The 20,082-nt window shown below is 34.8% G+C and overlaps 2 protein-coding genes across 3 annotated transcripts in view; one reads left to right on the top strand and one right to left on the bottom strand.

Annotated features, from left to right (window-relative positions):
- Positions 1–20,082, bottom strand: part of LOC131427346 (mucin-2) — a 96,937-nt gene that overhangs the window by 76,589 nt on the left and 266 nt on the right. The gene's annotated exons all lie outside the window — the stretch shown is intronic.
- The window catches only part of LOC131428749 (gustatory receptor for sugar taste 64a-like), a 76,392-nt gene continuing 68,120 nt past the window's right edge, over positions 11,811–20,082 (top strand). The window contains exon 1 of the mRNA XM_058592792.1: positions 11,811–11,957. Coding sequence (XP_058448775.1) covers positions 11,811–11,957 — 147 coding nt within the window. The remainder of the gene's footprint in view (positions 11,958–20,082) is intronic.

Here is a 20,082-nt window from a genome sequence, read left to right on the forward strand (position 1 = left end):
TTTCGGGTATTGTCAGATTTATAATTTCACGCTTATAATCACAACAATCAATTCATCGCATATTTGATATTTCCTTTGAGGCTAAGTTATTACTTCCTCTACAGCCTGGTAAACAATAACAAGATTCGGACTAGGTAGTGTAGCGCCCGATAACATTGTATCCTCAAACAAAAATAAAATTTAAACAAAAACTTGCATTTGCTTTCCTATATATCTGAATAAATAAAGACTTCCAGCGATTTCCTAGAGGAACAAAAAGGTCGTCTCATCCTTTGTCGTAAGTAGAAAATGGAGAATGCCATCCTATCGCGAAAACGTGAACAACAAGATCCAAACAAATATCTACCTTTAACCTTTTTTAACCGCCAAATAAAGATTGGGTAACCTTCAGTCAATATTAGCGTTGGGATGAAGCATTGTCAGGTTTTCTCTTTTAACAAAAATCAGTGTTATTTACCCTGCTGCGAACAGCAAAAGAAAATCAAGTGACTGTTGCTGTTTTTCTAATGCTTAAAAGGATCTAACCTTTCTATTCGTTGATAGCTGTCAAAGTAGAACTTCCAGGAGTGACTGTGAATGATTTTTGGTTTTTTGTTTGCGATTTGATGGTCTTATTAGGGCTCTGTTTTGGTTTTCGCAGAACCCACAGGTAAGTTGATATTTAACATATTATTCTAACAAATGTCGACGAGGGTAACCTGGATTCAGCAACAAAACCAGCGCATCATAGAAGTTGTGTTAAATTTAACATTAAGTTGTGAGCAAAATCTAGCTTCAGTCAGCGCAAAGAAAGAAGTAAATACAGCAAATGCATAAACGGCCTAACATGACTGCCTTCTGACACTCACTCAGCGAAACAGAGTCTTATATTTATTGTCATTTTGCTCCCAGTTAAGGGAAAATAAGTACCAATTTCTATCTTTACCAGAGATGCCAGATATTTTCATAGAAAATCTGTATTGATTCGTATAAAATATCTGTATTTATCTGTATTCGCTAATAAAATGAAATTTCTACAATACAATTATGTTAAAAGGTGTTATTCCAATAGATTATGGTTATAGAGTGGTAGATTAAATTTCATATCTTATATTATATTCATCGACGAAATTTTATAGTTTATTCCTATCAACAACAATTGAATTATGGTGCCATATACTTGTCTAATTTAAAAATGTTCACTTCATAAGTTAAGATGGATTTCCAAAACCCAATATGCAACGTCAAGTCAGGTAATACAACTGTCAGTCTGGCAATAATATTTCATGATGCCAAGACTTGTCTAACTTTTAAGTTCAATTTAGTTACAAATTTTAATATAAATGGATTTCAGTGTTCTTCATTAAATATCTGCACAAAAAATATATATTTTAAAAAGTGATTTGCACATTGATTCCTAAACGGTTATCTCGTCATTGCAATTAAATACTAATAGATAGCTCAAATACTAATAGATAGTTCAATTTTTTCCTTAATACTTTTGGTGAAATCGGTATATATCTGTATTAAATTTAAGAAATCTGTAATAAATCTGTATAAATGGCATCTCTGATCTTTACATCTTCACATCTCTCACGAAAATTTACTCGGACAGATCGAAATTAGCTTTTTAAAGATAAGAATAGTTGGCTTCCTGAATTTAGTTGGTTATTGATATATGTTTATATTCATCTATTTATACCCTGCTTTAACCAATTAGTTGGTAATTATTTTGTACCACTAAAAATCCAACAATTGCTAACGAGATGTATTGGAAACAATTCTTTAAAAAGTGATAATTTCTTCGTTGAATTTTTATTCTTCAGTTGACTTTATACTCAATAAACAAGCTGTAATTTTGTAGCATCGACGTAATGCAGTATCTTTCAATAACTATTTTAGTTGAATTTGCAAAATGAAATGTAATTGTATACCAATTTAAATTTTATATACAATAATATCTTCTATTAAAATCATCGTAGGCATATTTCGATCACAATCTTTTGATGCGTTTTTCTTTATCATGGTCTCAAAACTAGTCATGTGGGAAAGTTTTTTATTCACGTAAGCCCTGATTTGATGCCACACAAAGATTGCAGGAGATGCAATTATCTAAATCCTTATTCTACTGATCTTACACATTCAAGTAAAATGTTCTCAACATTATTTAGTATCAAAGTATTCCAGCAGTTTGATTTTCTTTACAACCAATAAATCGATCGCAAAGAACTGATCACGATATTTTCTTCAATCAAAATTTATTCATTTATAAATTTCTTCAAATTTACGAAAAGGAAAACATGTCAGTTTCATGCTATCTCAGCATGTGTTTTTTTACATTCTTACACTTTCTGACCGGCATCGAAAGTAAAAAGTTTGTTGAATAGATAACCATTAAAAGACAAATGGTTAATGTCTGTGACATAACCGGGTTGACGTGAATGCGAATAATATTCGAATTAAAATTGCAAGATGTGAAATACATTCAAGTCTTTCCTATGCGGGGATACGCACTCTCAACAATTCATGAAACGGTGAGATCTGGTATAGATTCAAAGGTCTAGTGGTCCCATAGATCGCAATTGAATTGTATGATTATGCGACTTCCGGTTCCGGAATTATAAGGTAATATTTGTAAATCTATGAGGAAATGCGCATTCCATTTTCTGGGAAATTTCTCAAAGTATTTTTTACAAACTAAGATGCAAATGAAAGGTCTTGAATATACTTTAAAAGCCCCCGAAAAGTTGATCCAGATTCGACTTCCGGTTCCGGTATTACAGCGCGATTATTAAAAATTTTCTATTTCATGAGTATCTTTAAACAAGCGCCATTTCGCCATACGAGGTGCACATTTGCATAAAATTTACTGGTAAATTCATCTAGTTAGCAACCCCTTTTAGTTAGTGGATATATAAATCTACTGTGGGACTGAACTGGTTTCCGCTTCCAAACGCACCGGTAATAGTGAAGAAAAGTTCCAAAAACGGAACTCACCTCGGTTTCCCAGCAACGGTTAAACCGAGTTTCACAAATCACAAATAATTCAAATTGAAGCTCTTAATGCTTAAAAAAATTCTGAAATTATAGGGCATTGAATATCAAAACTTTCAAACTGTCATACAAAATTATTCAAAACCGGTACGCATCGGTACTGGAACGGACGAAGGACACGCCACCGCCTGGCCACATTTAAATCTTAATTAACTTGACATAACTGTTTACAAATTGAAAAGGAGATGGTAGCTTATACCATAAAAAGTTTTTGAATTTATTCAAGTTTGAACAAAAAATTTTTTGACAGGATCTTCTAGTGATGTTTTTGAAAACATAAGTAATATGAGAAAGGCATCATAACACCACTAGGTGGATTAAAAAAGGTTTTTATTAAGATAGTTTCTGACTTGAATTTGAGTCCATTTTCGATACAAATTCATTCAGATTGATTCGGGTAGATAACAAAAGAATGCTTCAGAGCTTACGTCATATATTCGGCAACATTCCTCATGCCCAATATATTGAAAATAAAACAGGGTGATTTTTGTTGTATCTTTTTGGCAACACTGTTCATGACAGATCACGCGTGGATCGCGTCATGTGTTATCTTCAAACTTGTTGAGTTTTGTCTATGATTTAACCATGAATCGACTTAGTACATCTAACCTTTAATGAATGGGTGCTGAAAAAATTGGAAGAAAATCGAAAAAAGCTCATTCCTGGATGAATGGATATGTCAATAAACAAAATTGTCGCATCTGGAGTGAAAACCAGCCAGAAGCATTGGAAGAGCTACCAATGCATCTAAAAACAGTCACTGTTTGGTGTGGATTATGGGCCTGTCACTGTTTGGTGTGGATCATCGGGCTTTTCTTCTTCAAAGGTGATAACGGGCGTTACTGTGAATGGCGAGCGCTACTGTGTGATGATTGACGATTTTATTTTAGCCCAAAATGGATGAATCGGACATGCCTGACATGTGGTTCCAACAAGACGGTGCAACATCCCACACGGCACGTGAAACAATGCCCAAATTGAGAGCCGCCTTCGGTGTCAGTTTATCTCACGTTTTGAACTATTTGTTGTGAGACCATGTTAAGGCTCATGTCTACAAGGATAAATCAGCAACGATTGACGCGTTGAAAGCCAATATTAAAGCGTTTAATCGTGAAATACCGGCCGATATGTTGGAGAGCAATGCAAAGTCTTGGCATTACATTCCTTTTGTGGAATTTGGCCTTTCTGTTTCAACAGACTTCGCAGCCGATTCATAGCATACAGAATCATATCATGGCTAGTACTACGATTCTACCGACACTAAGAATCCTTTCAAGTTGGGGCTTACATATGACAACTGGCTTGTAAGACCAGTGCCCTATGCATGCATTGAACCGACAACCCGGGAGAAAGTGTGCCGAAATTGGACCTTGTGCATGGGCCATCTAAAGCGAAGCCATGGCCAACATTCGCTTGAAATCATCTTCAACCTTTATATTACACTGACCATTATATCGATTCCAATGAAGTTTTGATCAATTTTCTTAATTTTTTTGTTTTATATTTTGAAAACATTGATCATTGATAAAATCAGATAAATTTGTGTGAATAGAAAAAGTGCTATTTGTCGGTTGTGCAATTATATCTCCAGAACCGGAATAGTTAGTCATATGATCAACGAAATAGATCAAAGATCTAATAGTAGCTTTTAAATGAGCCTAACTCTATTGAAGTTGGTTCTTCCTTCGCCGAAGAAATAGAGCGCATAGAAAAAATGCGGTTTGTCGGTTCCGTCACATCTACGATCATATCATCAGAATTGAAAGTGTCAGCCATTTGATCTTCGAATTTGATATGCAATCCAATAATAGCTTTCAAATGAGCCTATACTTGCTATAATCGGTTAAGCCATTTCCGAGTAAAGGGAGCGTATAGAAAAAAATTTCAAAATCTTATTAGGAAATGAAATAGTCGAAAACTTGCCTTAATTATCAGCTGTTAACTAGAATTTCATTCAGAATTAAAATTCCTCTGAATATAAGAAATAGTTTTGCAAAACAAATACTGAATAATAACTAATTCATTGTTTTCGAAATTTTGCGGTTGAATGTATCTCACCTTAAAACAAAAACATGAATCAAACGAAGAGCCAATTCATTTCTTTCCGTGCGATCATAGCGTTTTCCTATTCAACTTTAATGTTAGCATGATATAGTATCACGGCTAACAATGTGTAATTTCATTTTCAATTAGATAATCTTTCAAATTTGGGTCATGGTAACATGCAGCTGCATCTAACTTAAAGTTGTCCCTGTTAACAAGTAACGTAATCACTAACCTTCCATAAAAAGCATCAATTGTCGTGAATGCGTCAATGAAATTAACACCTGGTCAGCGACCAACACCTAACATCAATTAACACTCAAAATGCCAAAACTCAATGATGCAAAGTTTTATCTTTACATGCTTTAATCACGACTAACCGGATATGCTCACAAGTATGATCCGATGTAAAATAATATGCTTCGTTTTAAACCTTCAAACACGAGTTCCTGGCTGGAGATTCCGATACACCACTTCATTAGAAGAGCCAACTATAATTGTTGCTAAATGTCAACCACGCAAATCGTGGAAAATTCAAACTGAATGAGCTCGTGCTGGACGAAGCGATTCTAAAAGCTTACCGGTTCCAATCGATTTGCATGCTAAATAATTTCACACGATGCTTCGAACTACAATAATCGATTATTATGGGCTGGTTACGAAGCGTTTCGAGACCGATTGAATTAAGGCACCCCATTGCGACTCAAACTTAGTCCTGCAACCCGGAAGATATCGACAGTTTGAGCTTAATTATTGATGAGTCGGTTTTGCACCGTAGCATTTTGGATTTACCGCTGCGACTCATGAACTAAAATCATAAATCTACCGTCTAAAACAAAGTCCGAGCTTTGCTGGCGATTGACTACCTAAGATTTGTTCGTATTTCTACTCAAAACGATCGAATCCCAGTCTGTAGCCCTCTTAGAGTGTCGTCGTTAAAGTGCCGGAAAAGTGAACGAGTTCGGGCTATCGTAGGATAGTCATTTTAAATTACCATAACCGCCAAGCTTGGGTAAAACGACACTCTGTCGGGGCCTGCAGGTTGTAATAAGGGTCAACAAGGTGAAGTTGATTTTCTGTGAAAATTCATGGAACTCATGAAAGATACCATGCGTAATTTATTAAATTTCATAATGATCGAATCTGATTGTATATTGCATCACCTCAAGCAAATCAAGATATTTCCCAGATCTAATAAGCGATTGGAAAATACGTGTGATATTAAAATTAACTCCTCTTCTCACGGTTTGTCAAATATAATCGGCCTTCATAAAACTTGATGCTGCAAATATATGATACACAGCTTCTGGGCAAAGCCCTACTGTACCGCAGAGGCCAAAAGTGTCGGATTAAACTAATCGTCTCATATCTTTAAACTCACACTGAACTAAGTTTATAGGCGAATTATCCACATACTTCAACGAAGAATATCTTAATGAGTTGTGTTTTACAGAGAGTCGAACAGGTTTTTGTCCAATTCTACCATTGAAACCACTGCCTGTCTAACAAATTGTCCTCACATCTCCTACAGATTTACGCATATAAGCATAATGGTGAACTCAAAACAACATAGTAGTTTGTAGGTTACACCGAAAATAGTGGATAGAGTGGGATCTTCGATGTTTATAGCAGTTGATAGCTACCGAATCATGGAATAGTTGAGCCAAACACAATCTGAACTTTGTATAATGGGATGAGCCGGGCATGATTGGACAGTCGGTCAACCAGTCTGAGTTTGAAGTAGAGAAACTTGTTAGAGATGATAGATACATCCACGAAACAAGGCAGGGGCTATTTTCTATTGTGAGCAGTGGCGTAGGGAATGCGCTTTTCGTAGGCTGCACAAATTATGTAACCACGATTAGCGCCTACGGTTGAGTACCTTGTCTGAAAATTGAGTTTACAATTTTTGATCAGATATCAACATGAGAGGCTTGCAAATTATGATCTGAAATTAAGAGCAGATGATCCAGCTCTAGCAAATGTGTTCATTTCATATAACGAATAGATTCATGTATCATGTTTATTTGCCTGTCTAATTTAAGCATGGTTTAGTAATTGCTTTACCAAACACGTGTGGTCGAATAAAATCTTCACAGATCACATTTATCACTTCACATTTAATTGCAGATCCGGTGATAAAAATAAATTCATCGCTCTTAGCTACATGCATATGTCAAACTTAAAATTCTTTTGATGTGTCTTGGAATACCCGACTATCGATCGATTAATCGAGATAATCGAAAGAAATTTTAATGGATTAGGTTTTTCCGAAGACAAGATAAGCCAACTGGCTTCTTTTATTGTTTATTTTTCTATCATGGGCCCTGCTAAATTATTATCGACAGTTAACTATAAGTCACAATTCCAGATTTGATCTCTGAATTATCGGTATTATTCAGATTATTACATGCGAATATCTCCTAAATTCAATACAGATGTCTCTAAAATTTGGAATGGACTGTTTTGTTTGAGCCATCGTTAAGAATCAAGAATCATAATCAATATAAAAATCTTAATTTAATCTGAAAATCTTTTTTATTTTTTTTTAGATATTTCCTGACTAGCGCGGTAATATATGTATATTTAAATCAAATTTTAACTGATATTCTCACTCCCATAAATTATGAAATTTTATTGTAAGAGTTGTATGAGCACTCTATCAAACGGTTGAAATGATGATGAATTTTCTTTATGTTACTGTACTAAAATAGCAAAATCTAACGGAAAGAAAAAGCGCGTTTAGTTGGTTGCGTCACTTATACCACCATATCTCCGGAACCAGAAATCACAGCCATTTGATCTTTGAACTTGATTAATGGCCACAAATCAGTTCAGCCATCATAAAATTAAGTGATAAGAAATAAAGTGCGTTCAATCGATAACGTCACTTATGCCATTATATATCCGGAATCGGAAGTGACAGCCATTTGATCTTCGAACTTGATCAATGATTCAAAAGTATCTTTCGAACGAGCCCAATTTTGTAAAAATCGATTCAGCTATCTTAGAAAAAATTGAGCGGTAAAAAAACAACGCGTTTTGTCGGTTACGTCACTTATACTATTATATCTTCGAAACCATAAGTCACAGTCATTAGATCTTAGAACTTAATCAATGGCTCAACAGTAGCCTTCAAACAAGCCTAAGTTTGTTTAAATCGGATCAGCCATCTTCAAGAAAATTGAACATGAAGAAAATTCGTTTAATGATGCACACACATTCATACACACTCACACACAGGCATTTTTTGATCTCGTCGAACTGACTCGAATAACACTATGGGTCTCCCAGGCTCTGTTCGAAGGCCGGTTTTTCCAGTAATTTTATCACCTTTGTATAGAGACAAGCAAAAAAAAATCATAGAATGCCCCGATTAAGAATTGAAACCAAAATTTATTGATTTTGATTGAAAAAATTACTAACAATACAATTCGGCGTTATGTTTTTTCGTGAGCGCTGTAATGAAATGCGAAGATATTAGAAATGAATACTTATTTAATTTCTCGTTCATCACCTCGGCGAAAGACCAAACGGTTAAAGTCGAGGATAAATGAACATCCACTCTTTCATTCATTCAATTTCTCGTTCCAAAACTATAATGTGTTAGAATGACATGGCTCTATTATCTTAAAATCATAGCGTTGTGATAATTTCGGTTTTATTATCGAGTACAGAAAAATGTACATTATTTACAAGAAAAAAAATGATTTGAAAATATCTGCCATCTCTGCTGGCTACCCTGTCAATCGTTAAGCATATACTAATGCCACTCTTAAAACTGAATTAGGGACGACGTTGGCCAAATATACGGCTATTCATATATACTGCTTACTTATGGCTAGTGTGAATTCAGAAAGCTGAATTCTGATTGATTTACAACATAAAAGCTTCCATATTGCTGACATAGATCAATAAGAATTTTTGGTGCTCACAAAAGGCTATTTCACAGCAATTGTTAGCTTACTGGTTACTTGGGTTGGAACGTTGGCAGTGCAACCAATTTATTTTCTAATTCAAGTATTATTTGATAGAATAATTTGAAAAAATGTTTGAGTTGCTAACAAACCTGACTAGGATCGTACGATAAACGTGAAAACCATCATTTTGAGTTGCTAACAAACCTGACTAGGATCGTACGATAAACGTGAAAACCATCATTTTGAATATAACATATCACGCATTTTTTTAGAACGGCCAATAAGCCATCCATCAACATTCGCTTTGAAGAGTAATCTCGAATGACTCGGCACTCGCTGAGAGTAAATCATAATAGTAAACGGTAGAGAAAAGTTTTCTCTTTCGTCTGGTGTTAAATTTAATACTCTATCTTTCATAGCTCGCTTGCAATTTCTTTCGAAAGTGGAAGTTGACGGGTGGCTTATTGGCCGCTCTCAAAAAAAACGCGTGATATATTCTATGTGAACACTTTCTCCAATCATGATGCAAACATGATGATAATAACCCTGTATTGAAGAAACAGTGCAACGTCGAAGACACCTGGACGCAACTTAATTCATTTTGTCGTAGGATAGGGCAAATTCGGGAGAGACATCGCGTCGGTATAAATGCCGCATTTTCGAACCTCATGAATCGATTCGACGTATTGGCGCGAGTGTATATGTGAGCGTGAATTTCGATCACGTTGCGGAGGCTATTAAATGCTTAGCGTTGTATTTGTAAATTATTTTCCCAGTGTCGTGTAAATTCTTACGAATCTACGCGTGAAGCTTCTAGCAAGTTTGTTAGTTATGTTCGTGAGAGTGGACGTTTTTGGTGAAAAATTAAGGTAGTGTGGCGTCTGTCTCCTACAATCGGTATAGATATTTTTACAAAAGTAAAAAAAATGTAAAATACATACAAACAATGAATCATGAATTAATCTTCGGGGACGCATCCACATTCACCAATTGTGAATTCGGCAAGTGCTCAGCAAAATCATGTGGTTGTTCGCCAAATGAGATGACGGTTTATACGCAGACCAATTATAATTATAATTGATAAAAAGGTCATTTGTATTTTTGAATGTCCAATAATATTTTTAGTTTATAATCGAAAATTGATCCCGTGATTGTCATGCTACGAACATTGATCAAATACGACTATAGAATTACACGGGTTGGCGGTTCAATGCATAGGGAACTGGTCTTACAAGCCAGGTGTCGAATGTTTGAGTCCCGACCTTGAAGGATTCTTAGTGTCAGTAGGATTGTAGTACCAGGTTTTGTGCGCTCGCAGATGCGGAGTCTATTGAAACAGAAGGTCGAATACTACAAAAGGAATATAATACCAAGGCTTTGGTTTGACAGAAGGATAAATGTAGTAAGAAAGAAATGTTTTTTATGAACAAGATAAAAAAGGCTGTCCCAATTGTAAGCCCTACTAACAACATCTGAAATTACATAAATATATGTGTTTCGATAGTGCCAAATCTGATCTCGATTACATAAATATGATTCTAAAAGAGTGTATTCTATACCACATTTCTTTACGAATGAATAGTAATATATGATTTAAATAGTAAAGTTTGTGTATATAATTTCTGCTCGGTTACCATTCATCGACCGTATTCAAAATTAATATAATTAATTTCGTAAGATTTTATAAAATACATCTAATAACGGGCGACCAATCGAAATCCAATCATCACATTTAAAACGTTCCAATGTAAGTTCTCACGCCAATAGATTATCGGTGGAATCCAACTTTATCGACACTAAATCGAGGTAGGCCATGCGTACGTTTGACACTGAACGCTAAAACCATCATAAAAATATAGGATCGAAGAAAATCATAATGATTGTATGCTTTTCGTTAGGGCACCGCTCTCTTCTTTAGCACGATATCCTTACTTTGCTTGCATATCTGTTTTATAAACCGAAAGCGCTCACCTGCCGAGAAAATTGAGCCGCAGATGATCTAGCAACCAGTCTCTGATACGGGTTACGGTTAGGCCACAGTAGGTAGGACAGTGGAATAGAGTGTTATTGATCTTCACTATTCTATTAATTCTCGCGAAACTTTTAATTGCATCTTAAAATTAAAGTTGTCGTCCCACTATGACAAATTGTTACTGATCTAGGAAATCCGTAGACAGTAATCGAAATAGAAAAAACCTTTTGATGCCTCAAAATTCTTTTACTAGGTGAATTTATCATAAAAAAGTGTTATTTGTGTGCTTTGTATTCGATCAAATCTTACCATTACGCTAGTTCAGATTTACTAAGCTATACGGTTGCAGTTCGTCATAGGACACATCTTTTGTTGGGGCGCGAAAACTGCCTGTAGTTTTTATGGATGTGAGATTTCAAGTAAGTAGTAACGCTTACCGTATGTTGAATAGTTCAAATAACACCATAATCATACAACTTTTCGCACTGTTGATTCAGTCAGGGTGGATGTGCTAACAACTTGTAATGACATTTCCTTTTCTATTCAAAAGTAAAGAAAGTAATGTTTAAAGTTAGCATATCGCGCCTAATGTAAACAGTAACCACCAATTTGACAGATTACGATTTATACCGCAGTCGAAACGAGTGAACACTATGTCACTCTCATCAATTATAATTATGTACTATCTTCATCAGCAGACCGCGAAACAAGTTCTACTACAACAAAAGGTGCCGGGTTACGAGGCACAGTCTAACGATAATGATGAGCTTTGACATTTTCACACTGAATGCTCTTGGTCATCCAACAAGTAAACGTTGCATCGATGAGGTAACGACACCTAAATGAGAAGTGTAAAAATAAAACCCGGACTCTATCCACCTAACGACTGGACAAAAATCATTCGAGCCTGGACAGTCGGATTAGCCTTCTATGGGAAAGACAACATTTTTTATCAAATCGATCACAAAGCGACAAATGGTCCAATCAAGGTAAGGCGGCTTCTACAAATGGCTGAATTAATGCAACAGTAATTTGAAACTAATCACAACATCTTTGAGTGCCCTTAAGGATTAATGTGTCTGGTTTGACCTCATCAGAATTAGTTATATCAATATAATTTTGGGACAAACCCGACTCCAGTTTACTGCTAACTAGTTTACTCGCTCTCTCGTTTACTAGCTTACTCGCTTACTCGCTTACTCGCTTACTCGCTTACTCGCTTACTCGCTTACTCGCTTACTCGCTTACTCGCTTACTCGCTTACTAGCTTACTCGCTTACTCACTAACTCGCTTACTCGCTCACTATTTTGTTCCCAGACGCTTCAAAACATCTAATTCTCTAGGAATAAACAGTGAGCACAAGTTCATTGCAAAGAATTATAATTGTCCATAATAGCATAAGATTTCCGATGGAATTCGCTTACCTATTACTTACTGATAACATTCTAACTCGAATAAAATCTCTTGACACAACAATGCAACATATTTTATTCTTTAATAAGCAATTTGTATGCATGAAAAAATCAAAGCTCTAAATGAAATACAAATGCGGTGGGCTTTCATGATTAAATTTCTCTATGCAGACCAAGGTGTTCAAAATAGACGATTCTTTTTAAACTGTTGCACCAGTGTGAACAAATTTAACAGACCTAATAAAACAGTTTGTTTATCAACACAAAAAAACAGAATAGATTCTATTGAGGTATATTCCGCAAAAGAGAGTGGCTCATTTTTCGGGTTTGCCCAACCGAAAGAATACAGTTAGGCCATAAGGTGATAGTTCAGCGCGTTTTTCTCCGGGCCAATTATTTAGGCGGGGTAATAAGGCCGGCAAAAACTATTAAAAATCGGAGCAAAGCTTGATGGGCAGTATCTGCGATCTGCTCAAGCAAGTTTCATGCTAATGATGGGTTCAGGAGAAACAAAGCATGATTAACTTGCATGTTTCGCAACTGAATAAACTGTTCATACAACCTTTGCTACTTAATCGACGGTTAAGAAGTCGAGCGCTACTGAAAATAGATTCCAATAACAGGTTAACCGGTAATGAGCTTAAACTAGTAGTTAAGGTACAGTTTTGACAAAATGTTATGTGTCTGGATATGTCTGTAGTTAAAGTTTTTTGTGTACCAATTTGTCTGGAAGTTTAAGTTTAATAACCGCTACATTACGTAGCATTTTAGATCAATAGAGTAACTGAATTAAGCTTTAAAGCAAATTTGTTGTTGTCGTTAGAACCAGTAGAGAAGTTTATGACCAATTTAAAAAAAATACTTTTCTGTAAGATTTTATTCGACATTTTCATTTAATCTAATTCGTTCGAAATGTTCAAACAAATTAACATAATAACCATGATCAATTAAATTTGAATAGAGTATTCTACCCAAATTTATCGGTATACTTCTAAAGTGCACACGACAGAAATTATGTATTATCTCTACGTCGTTTATAAATCAATAGCTGAATTTTATTGAGTGTTTTACGATGCTTTTATCACTTGTTCTATCTAAAGCGCCACTCGTTTCGAATCGTGTTTCGGCTCGAGACCAATTTGTTTTATTTTTGTTTGTTTCTTTTTCTGATTCTACACGAAGAAAAATGAATATCAGAATAAAAGAGCACGAGATTCTTATGGTGGTATATTATTTTTGAAATGTTGATTTTTATACACTTAAGATTTTTTGAAACAACTCAGAGCATGATTTAAAGCAAGCACCTACTGACTTGAAATTATTATATTCTGGTTAGAAATAAAATTTCTGAATGAATTTGATTATACTGCCTCAGAACATCGAATTAATCGTAACAGGAACGGCGGGCAAAAATGCTAACAGAAAACTGACGTCGAAAAAAATTAGACATTCCTGTTTGCTTGTAACTTTCTGGCACGTGGACATAAATGCTTAAAAAAAATTTTCGAAAAAATAAAGTGTCAATGCGAACGTCATTTATTTTCCCTAAGACAAAATGAAATCAAAAATTTCGGCTGCCAAAATTATCGGTCGAGGTTCGATGTTCGAAACTTATTAGAGTACAGTTCAAAAGAGTTCAGATTTATATAGTTAAACACCTCAAAAAGCTCCTTCTGTCGTTACTGTAGTTTTGAGAGGGTCAATCACTTTTTCGCTTGACACCTTGTCATTATATTGTTCTTTGATGATTAAAAAATACCAATGAGAACAGTCGATACTATAGAAACTATACAGCAATTAATTATAGAATAACATGATCCTTGCTTTTATTCGAATTAAGCACATACACTCGCACTGCTAATGTATCATTTTCCATGTACAATAGCATTTGAGAATGACTCTAATCGATTCGTGCTCAGAAAAGAATTGAACGTATATTACACAGACATTTTTGCTAGATCGGATTTCTTGCACTTTCTTTACATCTTGTAAACGAATAATGATTTTCTCGAACAAAAAACGACGAAAACGAAAAAATTGTTTGTATCTGTTTCGATGCCAAATACGGCTCAACTAACTATGAAATTAATTTTTGACATGCTTAATGCGTGCGTGTGTTTACACTTAAAATTTATTTGCAAGTTCGGTACAACAAATTACCGAAAAAACAGCATCTCGAAATTTTGCTAATAGTTCTCGAACCTATATATTTTCCGTCAATTTAATCTCATAATTAAGGACGTTCCGTTCTCATTGGTATCAATATCTTTGAATTTTTCCCAGACACAACATCAAAACAAATTAGTCAATTTGAGCATCACAGCAAAACAGTCAATTCGGGTAAAATAACTAGTATTAAAATCACAGCAAAATAGCTAATCTTAAGTCTAATTCAAAAGTCACGAACAACTCTATGCTCGTTCAGTAGTTGTGATAAGAAACAGATTTTAAACCGTATTCCATTCATTCATATTCATCTCTTCTGCTCCATTCATCTAATAATTTAAAAATACACAGAAAGAATAAATCATGTAGCTTTACGTTTTTTTTAATTTTATTCCTTGTGAGCCAAATATCTATTTAGAGCGAGAAAAATGTAAAGGATTTCATTAGCTACAACACTGTAGCTATTTGAATTTGAATCAGTACAAATACGGTAGGCATATAGGGCAACGGTTCCCTATTTCATCTGAGCTCCTATTTCCATCTCATCCCTTCACCTCATAACTTTGAACATGAATAATATTTTACAACCTACCGGAAGCAAACTGTGAAATGTTTTAAAATGATGTGTAAAGCTATTGTCACACTTTCCTATTGAAAGAAATGGTTTTAAATTCTTCGGTGATCTTTTTTTTCATTTAAAACAAACTCACTTTTCAATTTAGGACACATTTTCGTCTCAATATTTACAGTTCGTCATGTTTCTGAATATCTACTAATCGATTCGTCTCAAAACATGATCACTATTTCGCACAATTACACTACCACTGAATGCTGGATGACTTCATAATTAGTTATGTTCACTTGCCACTTGTTTAGTTAACGATTAAAAACTTCAAAAATTACCCGACAAGCAATAAAAGTCTTCAAAAATATGAGATGAAAGTTTTTCACTTCGTTCACTTGATTGCGCTTTGTTTTCATCTCATCTGGTTTCGCAAAGTTGCCAATTTATCTCATAATGTAACAAAACAAAAATTGTTTTTCTTCTTCAAATTATCATCAAAAAGTATGTTTTTGGTATCCGTGACATTAGTATAATTATATTATTGATATTAATATTTCAATAAAACTGTTTCAGCTTCGAATATTACCAGAAAGAACGTGTTAAATACTAGTGAAATAACCATTGTGGCAAATCTAGTAGCACTGGTTTCATTCCGCTATACGCCAACATAACGCTGTGAAGTGTGTGTGTGTTTCATCGGCTGTGCACAGAGATGCCAGATATTTTTATAGAAAATATGTATTACTTTGCATACAAAGTCTATATCTGTTCTATCTGTTTTCACTAATAAAATGTTGTTAAAAGATAGTTCTTTAGATCTCCGTAAGTCATTGCCCCAATAATTAGATAATTCGACGAGTAAATTTTTTACCAATAATAATAATCTGGAAAAATCCTGGTGGGTACGGTTGTATCGTTTGGGTTGTATATCTGGCAGCGGTGAGGCAGTCGGTCACCAGAATGTCTGCCCAGCCATATTTTTCCAGCTGGCAGCGTTTAGTCAGCCATCTGGCAGCCATGCGTATGCGGGTGAGAGTGTAATAGTGGAATATTTTGTTTTGATTGCTGTCGCCATTGCTAATTTATAGGATGAATAAAAGATCAACGGTTGGATGGATAAAAATCCATTGAGATGAAATTAGGAGCAGAGTAGTGAAAACATCATTAGCGTTTTCAGCTGTTTTATAAATATTAGTTGAATTTTCAAGAAATGTGAATCAATTCTGAACGTGGAGCAAGGCGAATGAAGCAGTAATATGAAATAGTTACAGTGATTTTAGTGGCTAAATCGGGGTTTGAAGGCGACGTCCTTACAAATGAGATGAAATAGGGAGCCCTTACCCTACGAGTGAAACGATGGTGATATTTTGGATTTCACGTTCGTAGTTCTGAAACATGATTTGTATAGAAATGTTTACGCCATGCAATACATGATTTCTCATCTTCCTATCATTCGCATATGTAATATACAATAGTTCAACCTGCATATAGCGTTAATAAACACTTGGTGCTCACAAATACATAGGAATAAACACACTTTTTAACTGTTTCAAAATGCATTTAACATTTGTCAAACAAACAATTTAAAAAAAATTATGTCGCCACAAAAATTAATGTAAATCAATATAAATCAAGTGTTAGATATTTCAGAGAGACTTCGATTCATGGACCCAGATTATAGATGGTCGGGTTTCGGGTATTTGTACCCGATTCTCGACCGAACCCGAAGGGTATTGGTCGGGTTCGGGTACAGAAAAATATGTATTTATTGGATACGGATATCGATTTTTTAATTTTCAACGAATACGGGTTGGATTCGGGTTAAACAATTTGGTCGGGCTTCGTTTTTTTTGCGTTTCGGAATTTTTTCGGGTTCGGTCGGGTACGGGTAAAACTTTTCATTTATTTATCGGGTACAGGTTCATGTTTAAACAACTGCGTACCTATCCACCTCTTATACAAATGTATCCCACAAATGCGTCTGCGTATAGAATAAACAACGCAAGCGTTCTAGAATTAGTTCCCGTAGATCGCAATTTTTCTTTATGACTGGATTTTACAAGAACGACAAATATTTGAGGTATATATGCTCAACTTTTGAAGCGCGACGTAAAATTTAATTATCCACACTGAACGAAAGCATGATGATTGTAAAAATAGTTCATTTTTGACGCTACACAGTACAAATATTATGATATGATGACTTAATAGTGAAGAGGGAAGCAGTATCTTCAATCCATTACAATGTAATTTTCCGAATTTTCACTCATATATCAATATTATATTTGTTTTCAACACGCATAAAAATATTTTCTCAATTTAAGGAGTGTATCGATAAGTAGTTAGCAACATTCAAACAGTTTTTTGCAGCATGTTTTGCGGTGACATGTTTGTTTACATGTCAATAACAGCTGCGCAATCGATTGGTTTCGGTACGGTTTATATTTTAAATGATGAGTCGCATTGATCCGGAAACGCGAAAGAAAATTCTGCACACTTGGCGCTCAGAAAGTGGTGTCACGTACAACGAAATTGCAAAACGGGTGAAAGTGCACCAAACCAGTGTCAAAAATACTATCGAGAAGTTCGGTAAGACCCTTTCCATGAAGGATTTGCCCCGATTTGCTAGGAAAACGGGTCCCAGCCAGCCCGGCCGGGACTCAAAAGTGGTTGAGTATATCAGGAAAAACCCATCGGCGTCGACGCGGAATTTGGCCAAGCATTTCAACACCAGCATCGGGATGATACAACGGATCAAAGTTCGGAACTCCCTGAAAACGTACAAGAAACAGAAGGTGCCGAAAAAGTCCCTGGTACAGGCAAGTTTGGGCAGAAGGTGTTGGTCTGGTAAACAATTTGTACCTGTGGTTTGCGGTCGTCGATTTTCTTCACGAAGGGCACAATTAACGCCAAGGTGTACGAGGAAAAATGTTTCGTGGAAAAGGACATCAACGCACCGAACTGCCCGGATCTTCGGCCAATTGAAAGGTATTGGGCAATTGTCAATTTCGGAAGGAAGGTACAGTGTCCCAAAACATGCAGGAGTTCAAAAAAAACTGGACAGCTGCCACCAGGAAAGTCACAAAAGTAACTGTGCAGAATTCAATGAATAATGTCAAGTCGAAAGTGCGAGCGTTTCACAGAAACTAGGATTTTCTTCAATATAATCAGTGAAATGCATGAAAATGTAATTTTTCTACAATATATCGAAAACAGATGCAAAATATTTTTTTTTTCGCTTTTTTATTCATTAATCAATGTTGCTAACTATTTTTCGATACACTCCTTACATCCGTTTTCATGCACATATTTAAAGCAGAAAATTGAATATAATCCTTAAATATAATACATATGACTAAAGATTTACATGTCGTGTAGATTTCATTATTTTTTTTCTGAGTTGCTTGGGTAAATATAAAAACTTAAACTTACATAATGTGCGTCTGTGACATAATTGAGAAATGGGCAGTCTTGTGATCTTAAGAGTCTCACTAGAGCTTCACACTATGAATTTTTCCAATTTTTTTTTGTTTCAATTATAGAGATTATAACCTTATGGTCATTCGCCTCTTCAGGCCAAGAAAATTTTCTGACCCTATGTGCGGGGTTGGGAATCGAACCCAGGTGGGCTGTGTAAGAGACATCGACTAACCCATCACGCTATACCCGTCTCCATTTTTTTCCAATTTTACTTATGATTGAATTTCTGTGTTAATTTAAATAGTGAAAACGCAAATCTGCGTTGTGCATAATGTGCGAACACATTATGGAGTCGCAAGTAGTAGGCGAAACATGAATAAAATAAGAATATTACTTTTTCGAAACAACCAATATAATAAGTGGTTGAATAGTAATTTTCCTTCATTCAGTACATGTAATAATTTTTAGCATTTGGAACGTAAGGAAATTTCATTATTTGTTTTTCATATCTTTATAAACAGATTTAGATTCAAGACGCATAAAAAAACACTTGATTAAAATTGAATTTCGCTCGACAGTTTAAAAATCGTTGCAAAATTTGTATTCAGTTTGTAATTTCAAAAGCAATTTCGTTGATTTAGTAAGATTATTTTCATGTCATGGATAAGTTATTTCATCATGGTATCAAACTTTTTTTTGACCGGGCTCCAATATGTCGCTAACCACTAGTCAAAACTGCGCTTTCGAGTTACGCAAATCGTTAGATGATAGTAACAATCACTCGAATTTCTTGTTGCAAATTAGTCACAAATAAGCTACCGTAACAAAAAATTATTTCTTATGTACAAAGAGTATATGAAATCAGCTGAAAGTTCCCTATATGATAAACAAATAAATGCATTGTAGAGATATTTTGGTGTTCAAATATTGATCGTATCGAATTTTATGTCATATTTATTGAAATAATAAATTCAAAAACTTTTGAATAATTTATATGTCCTTGTGCGAATCCACTATTAACGATATATAATAAATATTCACCTGAGTGTTAGGAAACAAATTTTGTTTATTCAAGACAAGTTTGAACAAATCATCATTCGAGATGCTAAAATAACTTTTTCTTTGGCATATCTAACTGGTAAAATAAATTGTCCATCTCAGTTCAAGTAGTATGATATCAATATCCATTTGAACAAATAAATCGTGTCAATTATGTAAATTATTTAGAGGAAACCCCAGAAGTCGTTTATTGAAATTAGACGGCATTGTTGTACATTATCCTCAGAGTTCCTGATATCAAATCATATACACTTGCACAACCTGTTAATGCATAGTTGAACTCACATTTGCTACGAAGTCACTAATTAAATAGTATGGAAAACGTGCTACAAACTAGACGTAGTATTTGTAATACATTATACTGAAACACGTTCTTAAACACACATTCTATTTGTATAATTTTGATAGTTTCTTGAACAATAATCAGCAGAAATGTTTGATTTTATGTAGCTCACCACAGTCCAATAACGTTCGTGTCAAATTTCCAATCA

This window comes from Malaya genurostris, chromosome 2 (genome assembly GCF_030247185.1).
Source record: "Malaya genurostris strain Urasoe2022 chromosome 2, Malgen_1.1, whole genome shotgun sequence".
NCBI lineage: Eukaryota > Metazoa > Arthropoda > Insecta > Diptera > Culicidae > Malaya > Malaya genurostris.